We start from the raw sequence: 13,836 nt of genomic DNA on the forward strand, positions 1-13,836 counted from the left end.
TTGATTTCTTTCTCTTCTCCTATTACTAAAATAACAAACGTGTTTGAAGCAAAAAAAATAAGCTTCATATATAAAGAAAATAAAATACTTGACTTAGAATCAGTTGTTCCACCTTTTGATAAATTTTACCTGTTAAATAAATCTGGCAATTCGCGCATGTGATTGGGTAATCTTGCTTCACTCTGAGAAGCTGATTATTTTTTAGATTTGTTTGAAGAGAGTTTAAAGAATAATCAGTGTGATCGGAATTTTTTGTATTTATATAGAAATGTATTTACATACCTCTTCAAGATTTGACTTTTAAATGCAAGAATTTAATTAAATGCATTTAATTAAATGCGTAAAAATGCAAAAAAAACATTGATCATAAAAACATTGATGTATTGCTGTATTATTAGTTTTTGCTATGTTTTTGCTTCATTGTAGCCTAGTTGTTCTACATATTGCAATAGAGGAACATAGACAGCTACAATCAGATAAAAAACAAAATTTATTTTTTCTATTATTTTTATTCAAAGGAAATCAATATACAATGTTTGCAAATATATTGTTTTATATTGCGTCGCATATGACTCAATTTTTTAAATACGCTTGTATATCTAGCCCAAATAACATGCATATTACACAAGATATCTTAAAGATGTCTTTTAGACATACGACATTTAAAAAAAAATCTTATAAATATTTTATGCAACATAAATCTGGAAGGTTATCGCCATATTCAATCAATTAATTAAAATATTAATGAGAGAAATTTTTTATTAAAATTTCTCATAAAGAAATTACTATTATAACTTTGCTTATTACGACTAAGGCTGTGTTCCAAAATTTACTGCCAGTATTGAAAATATAATGCACATAAAAATTAGACTTTCGATACAATAAATTTTAGAACACAGCCTAAGCCAATAAGTGCAATAAGCGACACTAGCGTGTTCTTTTACGCGAGATCATGCGAGATTACAATTCACTTCATCAGTGCGAGGAACATACCCTCCTGATACAAAAAAAATATTGTGTGTTGACGGTTCATTTCCTGTTGTTTGTGTTGAATTTTTTAACATATTTGAATGTAATGTATTATAATGTTCAGGTTATGTTAAGAATTTTGTTTTAATATATTGAATATCAACATCAAAATATAGTTTATGAATAAGTGAATAAGTAACGTAAAAATAATGTGTTCTGAAACATAAATTTTAAGATGAATTAATAAAATACGTATTAATTTAATATATTATAAATATAATATATTATGTTAATTATACTAAAAATATATATCTCCACAGTTTACAAACTGTATCAGCAATAATAATTTAATTTTTGTAATAATTTTTTTACATAATATCTATGTTTTCTATTATAATATATTCATCTTATTATGTTAACAAAACACAAAAATTTGAATGTATCGTTTGGGACATGTGAAATGAATTGTATTCGACACAAATTCTCCAACAGTGTAATAATACTATGAATTTAGACACTGAAATAACCCGCTAACTGTATAGTTTTTATATATTATAGAAAGTACTCATAGAAATCAGAAGCAAATTCTAAAATATTAACAATCAAGAATTATTTATATTCAACATTAATCAATTAATTTAAAGTCAATTATTTTAAAAATATGTATTTAATAATAGCACTATGATAAATAATATAAATAATATAAATTAAATTAATATTATTTATACAAGCTATTAAAAAAAACAATTCAGCATTTATAGCAGTATGATAGACTTATACAGTATGGTAGATTGCACACTATACTGAATAAAAAAACTGTAATAAGTCGACCTTAAAGATCTTAAAGATTCATTCATTTATTATATAAACAAATTTATGTTAATATGATGAATGACTTATTTTCTATATTTAAAATGTTTTCACATGACCTCCTTTCCATGCTTAGCATATTCTTCTTATGAAGTTTTACAGAATTTTTTCTGCAGAACGTAGTTGTAAACGTTAAGGTAAACATCGCATGCGACGCGTAGAAAAAAGTAAGTCCATTCATAATGTTGATTTTCTAAAATATTTATATCTTAGAAATGGTTAAGATTTCAACCTACACTGTTAGAAATGTTCTTAAATTTGATTAAATTTTAATGTTTAGTTACACAATTTGAACTTAATTTTATGACATTACATTATAAATTTAATGTATTTATAACTAAAAAGTATATTTGTGTACATATACATTAACGTATTTTTCATAAATTTAATGTACACGTTCATTTTTTAAGTAATTACTGTAACTTAATTTTCAGTTGAATCATTCATTACTTTTAATTTCACAACTACGAGCTTCATTTACAGGAAGCTCGTTACATTTCTAACACTGTATGTTCACTAAGATTTTTTTACTCAGTGTAATATGTACCTATTTACCTGCATAAATGCTAAATAGATTTTTTTATGCGACGCTGCTTCGTATAATAGCATCGCATAGATGCAAATACGTTTTTTACAATTATAACACACGACGGTTGAATTTTATTCCAACTTGACGTAACTCTGCGTCTTAAGAATATTATTAATTTACTGAAGATGGCCAGATTGTGGTGTGAAACGTTTAATGTTTTTATTGTAATTTGTAATGCAAGAATAATTAAATGTCACAAACTATAACTTGTGCTGTGGTTCTTTATGCTTTTCTTTTCATATTTTTGTATATTTTACATTATTTTATATTATATAATATTAGGTGTTGGAATTAATTCGTAGCGTTTTACAAGTGATGGGAAGTACTTTCATTAATGTATTTTTTAATGCTCATGTGAAATAAATAACATTCTTTCATTAAAAAACGCTACGAATTAATTCCAACACCTAATACATATATACTTTTTATAATATACTATTATTTAAAAGATTTCATCGATGTACATGCCTATCCAGAAAATCAAAAAATTTAGAAAATATTTATAAAATATTTTTATTTTAACTACATTAAACTTTTAACATAATTTATCAATTGCTTTCCAAAAAATATATCGATTATTGTTTTTGCCTGTATCACTAACTATCAATTCCATTATTTGAGAATTAATTTCTGAAAAGAGTGGCACGCTCGCCGTGCCTGGCGCTCAACTGTCTTGTGATTACCTTATTGTCTTGTGCCGACCTTGAGAGCGGTCATGGGAAGACGCATTTCGGTCACGTTTCGTTTAATGCTACCCCTCATCCGATCGCTCACGAGAACTGTTTTGAAAGAGAATTAAATGAGGAAAGGAAAAAACTAGTAACTTATCAAAAAACATGCTATAAAAAATTAAAATTAATCTTTTTTTTCTCTGCATTTTCATGCATGCACTTAATAGAGCATTTTCCTTTTTTTATTCTCGCATTTAAAAGTCAAAACCTAAAGAAATTGTTTTTGTAAATACACAAATAGATAAAAATTTTAATTATGTAACATTTATATTTAGAACTAAACGTAAAAACAAGTCTAACATGTTTATGATGTACGCTATGTTACACGCAATAAAATATTATTTCAGTATTGTTTATAGAGTGTTAGACAAAAGACACGGACAGCTACTACGATAAGATAAAAAACAAAATTTATCTTTTTCATACTATAAATAAATATAATAGATTTAATTTTCTGTAATAAAAATATAAATAATAACAATAATTATATTAGGACTCTCGAATTTTAAACAATACAAAAAGATAAATATAATAGATTAATAAGAGTCAGCAACGATAAACGGCGCAATTATTTAGTGAACAATCAGATATTGGAATACTCAGATATTGGATTGATGTCTTCTTTATTTTAAACGTTTCAACTCTTTTTGGAGTCCTCCTCAACTACTTAACAACTTCATATTCATATAAATGAACAACTATATACATGTGTTTTGTTCGTTATATTTGCAAATTTGCCGTAATGTTTATTGTGTGACTCTTCAAGAATAATTCATATCTGAGTGACACGTCGTGACATGGACGTGTGTTCTAAAAATGTGTGATCTTTATATTAATTTGATTTTAATAATTCTACTTTTTACTTAGTGGCGCTTTGTATTCAAAGTAATTTAACATAAACGGTCTTGTTTCCAATCTTATTTATTTTTTAAGTTTTAATATGTTTAAGTAAATGTAAAACTTCAGTGCAATCCTTCATGTTCCGTGATGGTGAATCATTTGAATTGTTTACGCATATACGTAGGCTGCTGGAAAAGTTTCTGCAAACAATATGAAAAAAAAACATGTAAAATTTGATAAATGGCTTTATTGTTTTTCGAAGTATTCACCTTTAAGATCGATACATTTTTGCATACGTTCGAACTAATTTTCGAAGCATTTTTTCCTTTTAGGCTGTAATCTCAGAAATCAGTGTACGAAATGTTTCAATAGCTGCTTCAGGCGACTCAAATCGCTCACCACGAATCTTCTTTTTAATGTTTGAGAACAAAAAGAAATCATTAGATGATAAATCAGGTGAATACGGACAATGAGTCATCAATTCGACATTTTTACTGAATAAAAAATCAATGATTTGACGTGCTGTGTGACAGCTGGCGTTGTCATAATGCGACGATTTCGATTTGTTTTACGCAATTCATTTATGACTTCTGGCAAACAAATTGTTATATATCAATCAAGTTGTTGTATTTAATCCTTCGATCGTCTAAAGCCACGTTATCCGCTTGCCACATATCCGGTATAACTGAAGAAACAAGCAATCATTTGCTTAACAGCACTGCGTGAACAAACATGTTTCGTCACCAGTAATGATGTTGTAGATCAAATTTCACCGATCTCGGTTGAATTTCTTGAGCATTTCTTTGCTCCATTTAACACGAGTCTGTTTTTGAGCTTCGATCAAATTGTGTGGGATCCAATGACTGCAAAGTTTCCATACGCTCAAGTGATGCATGCAAAATCATATGTATTGCTTTCATGCAAAGGATGCCTGAATCTCGCGGCATGTTATATGCCGATCTCGTTCATTCATTTCACGCACAGCAACATTAATGGCATCACAGACATGGATGGATCTTCACGGAATTCGTCACAAAGAAAGGTACGTCCACGCTAGAATTCGACCAATTATAAACAGTCCTATTGGATGGTGCTTCAACTCCAAAAGCCAAATGAAGTCGATCGATGCATTGTTTCGGAATTAGATTACATTTGTAATCGTAAAAAATCATTGCCGCGAAATTTCCATTTTCTCACAAAATAACTTCTTTTAAAATACTATGCAAACAAAACTAGTTGGCTTGAGTAAAAACTGTCAACTGAATGATAGATTAAAAACGTCTAATTTTACGGATAGTAACAGAACGTTGGTGCCACTAGTATTAGATTGCAGAAACTTTTCCAGCAGCCTACGTACCACTTTGATAAGATTTGTTTTTTAAAAAAATGTCAGATTAACAACATGCATCTGTCAATTTGCAAGTGACTTAGGTATTCCGGACATATGAATTAATTATACTTGTATCATTCTTGTTGAAGAGAGCTCCAAAGAGAGTCGAAATATTTAAAATAAAGAAGACATCAATCCAATATCTGAGTATTGATTGTTTACTAAATAATTGCGCTGTTTATCGTTGCTGACTCTCATTAGCCTATTATATTTATCTTTTTGTATTGTTTAAAAATATAAATTATAAATCTAAAATTATTCTTCGAGAGAGAGATAAAAGCTTGATATTTTTTTTTAATTTTCAAGAAAACTTTTTTCACAGCACTATTACGTATATAATTATCTATAATTTACTTTTTTTTGAAAATTTTTTTATATAAAAACATATTAAATCAAATCCTTTCTCTCTTTCTTTCTTTTTTCTTAAATTTTATAAAACTTTTCTAGAAGAAGATGCAATATATATGTTGAGTACTCCGACCGGTAAGCTCTGTTTAGACACACTACTAGTGTTTGATAAGAACAATTCGTGGAAATCCGCCTAATTTTGTAGAATTTCGGGATGAAAATAGTCGGCCTTAAGTTAGAGCAAATCCTTGGCAAAATATGAAACTATCGTTCGAATAGTCTAACGAATATCACAAAAATATGTTATTCTCTTGTGGTTAATGAACAGTTTAACTATCAATGTGGAGCAATTCTATTTCATCGACTGGATCGATAATAAACAAAACTATTAAATAAGTAACTATACAAATGTCAAGAATAATCTTTATTACAATTTACTTAGCCTTCCTTATTTTAGCCGTCTTATATTGGATAATTGCATAATTTTTGTCTCTTTTATTGATAGAAAATAATCCGATTTGCCAACGTAAACAAGAGACCTTGGTTTATACAAGTTAAAAATCCTTAATATCAATAAAATTTGACAGCATAAGATATAAATTAAGAAAAAAGACAAGACTGTACAGATTACAAAAAATTTGATATTATAGTGTGTTCGAGATCAGTAATTCGAAAGAAAAGCAAGAATTCTTTCAGTCGACCGACATTAATTGTCATTGAACGCATGCATAAATTGAGCTCGTGATTTCATCTCGAGCATGATCTTAATCCTCATTAAAATCATCGAATTCGTCGTTCTTTGTTCTTTTTAAAAACAATTCGTTACACGCAAACAAGCTGTCGTTACCGGCAACGGACAATCGAAAGTTCTAGAACGATTCAATTCGCGCACGCGAGCGCCGCGCTCTAACGAATACGTCACGCGCTGTCACCAATCCCACGCACGGATTTTCTGCCGCGCATGACTGTTACGTTGAACGTCGCTAGAAAAGAATTCAAAGCGCCAATCAATTCTGTACACCTAATGCCACGTAATAATTACGATTGTGGCAAAATTTTATTGGATTTTTCCCAAAAGAGAAAGCTCAGGCCGAAAGCAATAAATGCTTCGATCTCGCCGTCCTCCTTCTTACTTCCAAAAAGTTTTTAGAGTTCTTAGAGTCATAATCTCGCTTCGTAAAATCGCCGTGCTAACCGTTTAGTGAAATCGCTATAAACCGAATCTTTCGAGAAGTGCCGAGAAAAATCGCCGAGATTTTCCATCACCGCGATTCCAAACTCAATTTGGAAAAGGTGACCGCATTTAATATTCTGTTAATCTAATCTTTAATTAATTATATCTTTTGACTTTGTAACTGAATATATTAAAGAAATTCTTTTGTTAAATTACAAAGAAACTGAGTTGATTTTACTGTCGTGCATCATACCAGCCGTGCGCTCTCACTCGAATTTTTCCGCGCGGTGCGCTCTCGCACATAGTGTATGGTAAAAGTTCTGGAATGGCTAATCTCAAAAAATATCAATTTATCTAAAAAAAATATTTAAAATAAAAGTAATAGAATTTTAAAAAGTAATCAGATAATGATATTAATTTGATTGATGATCTTGGAATGATCTTGGAAAGTTTTAAGGTCAACACAAAAATCTTAAATGGAACTTTCTATTTTTCATAGCACATCTTTATAGATCCAATGTTGAGACATTTCCAAAGCACTGCGGTAAACCTTTTCTTCATAAGAACTTTTCAAGTTATGGCATTTGAAAGTTATAGTACCACCGGCATTAGCATTAAATTTCTTGGAATCTATGATTTATACGGTCTTGCCTTTTTTCTTAATTTACGCATCTTATGCTGTCAACTTTTACTGATATTAAAGATTTTCACTAATTTGTTATAAACCGAGATGGTCTCTTGTGGGTATTAATCTTTTCCGTTGAATTTTTTATTCGCCACGGTATATAGTGTGTATATGTGTGTGTGTGTGTGTGTGTGTGTGTGCGCGCGCGTTATCCTCCCCATGTCTTATTCAAATGAAAAAACATACGATATGTTGCTAATTTTTGGTGTGTCGAGGTTCATTTGTTGGTGTTGAAAGATTATGGCGACAGCGTTTTCCTAATCGGATTCCTCACTCGCGAAAAATTTTTTGACACACACACGCACATATAAAAGATGTAAATCCGACCGGGCAACCTCCTTGCGGTATATCTTGGATGATGCTAATATCGGCGGTACTGTAACTTTTAATCTTCATAATTCGAGATTTATTTATTCAAAAGATACTTTATTATAGGGTTTTTGGAAAGCTCTTGACATTGGCTATTAGATTCTAGAATAAAAAGTAGAATGTTTCATTTTAAAAAATCGATGTGACCTTGATCTGACCTTGGCAAAGCCATCCAAGTTAAAATGATATGATCAATAAATAGATTTTTTTAAATCTCGCAACTTTCGTCTGAACATATTTTTGATTAGATTCTTATTCTGATAAATTCGGAGATAAAAAGGATGAACGCGTGATCTAAGACACCCTATATATATTATATATGTACATGCATATATATAATATTTGTAGTCATTCGAATTGCGCGCCGAATTGGTTTTTCGGACTTATAAACGCAATTAAATTATTGTAATCATATCACAAATTAAATTAAATGGACAAGCAAATTTTTAATAATTTGATACTCAATCCGGTAAGATATACTAGTAAGATGTTAATGTGTTGAAAAACTAAATAAATTTATTGCGAAAAATATTACCTTGACCAAGGTACGAAGTAATATTTGAGCGCTCCTTACTCTGATAAAGTGAATGAAGATTCACGAATTGTTGACCTGAATGAAAACACGGCGATAACTCGCAAATCTTCTGGTATTTTTAAAATTTTTCGTTTTGTTGTGTTATAGTTATATATGTTTAAGAAAAAAATAGTTGTTAACGCAGCAATAAAAAATATTTAAAACGTTTGTAGATCGAACACCAAACATTCAAACTGTGAAGAGTTTAGAGAAGTTGATTTATAAAATTGTGTATGTATGTATATGTGAAGATAAACTACGCTGGATATTATTTTAACGGCGATACTCGCAAACTTTTTGATATCTTTGAAGATAATATCCGTGAAAGTCTAAAAGATGTTATGTATTGAAAGTCTAAAAGTGTTTCAATTGTTCATTTGCAAAATTTTTGTCACACATAAATCGAATAGAAACAAAGGCGTTTAATGTTCAAGTGATAGCGGTAAAATTATTTTAACAATTTAAAATTTCATTTATCAGAATATCTTTCTACCCCACACGTTATTGTACAGCTATGAAATGTAATATATTATAAAAGGGACAGAAATTACGCAATGACTTAATGCAATATATATAAATAATATTCTGAGATATTAATAATAATAAAAATCATTTATATTCAAGATTAATGAATTAATTCGATGCCTGTTGTTTAAAAACTTTGTTTTCAATGGTATCAATAATGAATGTAAGTTATAAATATTATTTACAAATTTTTTATTGTATTATATAGAGTTAAAAAAACTATTCAGTATTTATATGATAGATAATACATATCATGCTGAATAAAAAAATTTTAGTGAACGTAGAATCGAAAATTCAACTATTATTGAGATATAAGCATTTTTTGCATCATAAATGATTTTCTGACTTCTATGCAAGATTGAGAAAGTTACCTTACAAATTACTTATAAGTTATTTTTCATGTTACTTGAAAATTAACATTATATATGTATTTGTTACAAAAATTGAGTACAAACAGTAATATAAAATTGAAGTAAATGATAAAATAAAATACTCAAACTTATTGTATTCAATTTGTATAACAAAAAGTAATTTATAATTAAGTAACTTTCTCAATCCTGCTTTTACGTATTACATGCGATGTTTACAAACTGTATTTTAAACATATTTATTATACTTGATTTACATACATCATGCTTTATAAGAAGATTTACGTACATCATGCTTTATAAGAAGATTTCACCGCCATCAGTTGTCATGGTGATTGCAGATCTATATATTTGATGACTATACAGTTTTAAAACTAGTTGCTAGTGAAATCTGTTACGAAGTAACAGAAATTGTACGGAAATTGAAGGAAGACATTCAGAAATTGGCAGGCATTCAGAGGATAGCAGTTTAGAAATAATAAACATCGCATACGTATAAGAAGCCCGTAAGTTATTTAAGATGTTAATATATAAAAATGTTTGTATTTCAGTAACGATTTTCGAGTTTTAAGATTTTTTCCTTACTGTTAGTATATGCTAAATATTATTAGGTATGTGTTATATAAATATTGAATATTTTTTTTTAAATACATCCTCTATGATGTAATATTTTTTTTATAACATTCTATTTCTTACACAATGTTGATGTTAGCAATAAACTGAAAACAAACAAGTTATATTGTATAATCATTTAATTATATGTCACAATTACAAAATATATACACATCATCGTATAACAATATAAAGTTTAGTAAAATATATAATTAACACGTATTTTCAACCGATATAAAATGTTCTTATTTTAAAAAATTGTTAATTTTTTAGGCAATCATGTTTCTAATAAAATATATCATGCTCTTAGCAGAGATTTTATTGCTTGTACTGAAAGTTCCATATTATATTTTTAACGATGTATACAGATTAATAAGACCAATAAAAAAAAAGAGCGTAGCTGATGAAATCGTTTTGGTACGTATAAAATCTTAATATATACACAGTTTATTAAAAAAATATGTATATTCTATGTGATTTACCTAAACTTTGTAATTTTTTCTAATTTTTTTCTGAAATTTTTTCCAAAATTGAATTCCAACAAATTAATATTTTCTTTAACAAATGTTTTCACATTTATCTTATCTATTACTATAAAAAATAATTTTTCCATTACTATAAATAATAAATATTATTTCAAAAAATGTCACGTAAATATAAATAGAAAGATTTATATTCTAGACTTGAAACTGAGACACTCTATTTAATACATTTGTTTACATTTACATTTGTTTAATAAAATACGTATTTTATTAAACAAAAGTTCATTATTTCATTTTAAAGCAAAATAAAAGTTTAAAATTATGCTATTTTAAACGAAAAGTTGTAATATGTAATAATTATAATTTAAATTGTATTTATATATTATCATAGATAACGGGTGCAGGTCATGGTATCGGAAAGGAATTAGCGATTGGTTATGCTTCATTAGGAGCAACAGTGGTATGTTGGGATATCGATGAAAAAAATAACAATGAAACAATGAACGATATTAAAAAAAAAGGAAACGACTCTGTGTATGCGTATCAGTAAGTTTATATAACAATGCTCCGTGGAACAAAAACTAGATCATAATATAAACGCCTATTAAATCATCAATTCTAATTAAAATCTGTGTGTTTTACAGATGTAATGTAGCAGATGTAAAAGAAGTTTTCAGCGTAGCCAAAAAGGTAAAAGAAGAAGTAGGTGACGTAACTATCTTAATTAACAATGCCGGCACAATGTGTATTAAATCTTTACTGAAACATAGTCCTGATGAAATTACACGTATCATAAATGTCAACGTGACAGCGCATTATTGGGTAAGTAATATATCAAGAGATATTAAAGTTACAAGACATAAAAAGTAACCGTTAATATAATTGACTTTATTTTTGGAAACAAATATATTGCCAGCTTGCTATATTTGTAAATAAAGTGTACTAAATGATTTAGATCAGTATATGATTAATGGCCGTAGCACAGATTCTTGCATAACGCATAATGCATAGTGCATGAAGGAATCAACCAATCGAAATTCTTCTTTTCGATGGAATGAGAGAAAAAAAAGATTCTGATTAGTTGATTTGCTTATGCGTTATGTATTATGCAAAAGTCTGCTACGGTTATTTAAGCTTCCGAAAATTACTATTTGCAAAGTAATATTATTTTCAGACATTGAAAGCATTCTTACCTAGTATGATCGAAAAGAATCACGGTCATATTGTGTCGGTTTCATCTATAGCAGCATTTTATAATTTTCATTATGGGACAATTTACTGTCCTACAAAATCCGCAGTTCAAGGTAATTCATTCCTTATTGAATGATTATAGGAAGGGAAAAATATGGACGGACATACACACACACACGCGCACGTACGCACGCACATTGTGCGGAAATGCAACCAACAAACTTCCAAAGATTGTTGTGGGGGCACCAAAAGAATCATTTTTTACAAATGAAGCTAGAATCGGAAGCATATTGTTACATCATTACGACTGACAGTGTTCGGAAAAAAGCATAAAAAAATCTTCATTTATTTGTAGACTTCAGTTTTATGTACTCCGAACAGTACTGTTGTGTACTGTTGTGTACTGTTGTCAAAACGCGTATTAGATTAAAGTCATCATTGAGGAAATAATAAAGTATTTTATTTCTAATTTTGTTCCTTTCTCAGTGCCAAACTTACTTTTCTTATGAGTTCCACCTAAGATCAAACTCATAAGGTCAATAAATAAATCTTTTTACATCCTACAACTTTTGTATAAAATAATTTTTTATAAAACTTATATTTTTTGAGATATTTCGAGGTTCGACTTTTTTCGAACATTCTGTCTGCCATAGCGATGTAACGATATGCTTCCGACCCTAGATCCATTTGCATAAAATTATTCTTTTGGTACCCCCGACAATTTCTGAAAGTTTGTCGCTTGAATTTCTGAACATCCTAGATACACACCTGGATACTGTTTATTGAAATAATTCTGGCTTTGTTTATTGAAATAATTCAGAGAGAGAGAGAGAGAGAGAGAGAGAGAAAGAGAGAGTAGCGCTTATTCATATAACATAACTACTTCTGGAACAAGTTTGTTAGTTATAGAATGATTGTACAATAGATAAAATATACATATATATATAGTACACATATAATTGACACATAATTTGAATAACACGTATGCGAAAATAAGAGAAAGTATGCTTTTCTAATATATTAATTATATCAACAGCAATTATGAATTCTGTATCGGATGAATTACGTACATTCAGTGACAGAAAGTCATCGATTAAATTTACAACCGTTTATCCATTCTTCGTACAGACCGGATTTATTAAAAACATATATTTTAGGTAATTTTACAACAATATACTATTGTAAACAATTTTTTTATATCATTCGTATCATGTGTCTTGTATCACGTGCGCAATCCATTTCTTTTATACATTTTTACATATATGTATTCATATACGACGAAAACAAATTTTTATTTTAATAAATCTTTATTGTAATAAGTGTAATAATAAAAAAATAAGTGCTTTTTATATGTTGTTAATAGTAATTAATTAATAACATGTTTGTGATCTGTACAAAATAAGATTAAATTTTATTTTATTTACCGATATAGATTTCCATGGTTAATACGAGAACTTTTACCGCAAGAAGTGGCTTTGTCAATAATTAATGCACAAAGGCAAAATTGTAAAAATCAAACTATACCTTCATACTGGTTATCTTTATATAATGCAGGAAGGTATGTATGAATCATGATACAAAAAAATTTTATCATAAATATAGGTACATAATGTATTTTAAAATATATAATATTTATATTATATAAAATATATATAATAATGAGCTACAGTACAGTTCATTGTAATATACAGAATTATATTATATTCAATATTACAATTTAATATTATTTAATTATTATTTTACATCTATGATAAAGATATTTTTTATTTCAGACATTTACCTAACATAGTAGAAAAATACATGCAAGATTTTTTATCATATTTTATCAATATCAAACCAGACGATTAAAAAATATATAAGATGTATATGAAAATTAATTTTAACTATGTTTAAATATATGTTTATTATATGCGTATATGTAATATTTTATGTTATAACAAATATATTAAATATGAAATATTTAAAATATATAAAGTGAAATATGATATATAAATAATACGATATATGTATAATACATAATGTATATGTAATATATATATAAAATATATAAAATGTATAAGTTCTATATATATGTATAATATAATGCTGTTATAAGCCTAAATTAAAAACCTTAAAAATA

The 13,836-nt window shown here is 28.1% G+C and overlaps 1 protein-coding gene and 1 long non-coding RNA gene across 17 annotated transcripts; one reads left to right on the forward strand and one right to left on the reverse strand.

Annotated features, from left to right (window-relative positions):
* Positions 1-1,983: 1,983 nt before the first annotated feature.
* On the forward strand, positions 1,984-13,834 carry LOC105147280 (short-chain dehydrogenase/reductase family 16C member 6-like). Of its 16 annotated transcripts, XM_087416879.1 has the most exons (11): positions 6,841-7,030; positions 8,713-8,770; positions 9,164-9,227; positions 9,774-9,938; positions 10,318-10,461; positions 10,918-11,072; positions 11,171-11,348; positions 11,701-11,830; positions 12,754-12,874; positions 13,150-13,275; positions 13,490-13,834. In XM_087416879.1, the coding sequence occupies exons 5-11, from the start codon at positions 10,324-10,326 to the stop codon at positions 13,563-13,565; spliced, it is 924 nt and encodes a 307-aa protein (XP_087273005.1). In that variant the 5' UTR covers positions 6,841-7,030; positions 8,713-8,770; positions 9,164-9,227; positions 9,774-9,938; positions 10,318-10,323; the 3' UTR covers positions 13,566-13,834. The 16 variants fall into 16 exon arrangements, with proteins under 16 accessions (XP_087272998.1, XP_087273009.1, XP_087273008.1 ...); XM_087416882.1 differs by lacking the exons at positions 6,841-7,030; positions 8,713-8,770 and adding an exon at positions 4,195-5,041; XM_087416881.1 differs by lacking the exons at positions 6,841-7,030; positions 8,713-8,770 and adding an exon at positions 5,847-5,872.
* On the reverse strand, positions 4,065-4,356 carry LOC147910494 (uncharacterized). Its single transcript, XR_015548492.1, has 2 exons — positions 4,269-4,356; positions 4,065-4,199 (listed from the first exon to the last, which is right to left on the reverse strand). It is a non-coding gene; the product is annotated as an uncharacterized LOC147910494 (long non-coding RNA).
* Positions 13,835-13,836: the final 2 nt, after the last annotated feature.

Source organism: Acromyrmex echinatior, chromosome 2, assembly GCF_024713525.1.
Source record: "Acromyrmex echinatior isolate Ae372 chromosome 2, ASM2471352v2, whole genome shotgun sequence".
Lineage (NCBI taxonomy): Eukaryota > Metazoa > Arthropoda > Insecta > Hymenoptera > Formicidae > Acromyrmex > Acromyrmex echinatior.

What these genes read in the sequence shown, in the direction of transcription:
- LOC105147280 (XM_087416872.1), top strand. An exon ending in ACGTGACAGCGCATTATTGG is followed by an intron (nt 11,349 to 11,700) that starts GTAAGTAATATA and finishes TATTATTTTCAG; the next exon opens with ACATTGAAAGCATTCTTACC. An exon ending in ATTAAAAACATATATTTTAG is followed by an intron (nt 12,875 to 13,149) that starts GTAATTTTACAA and finishes TTACCGATATAG; the next exon opens with ATTTCCATGGTTAATACGAG.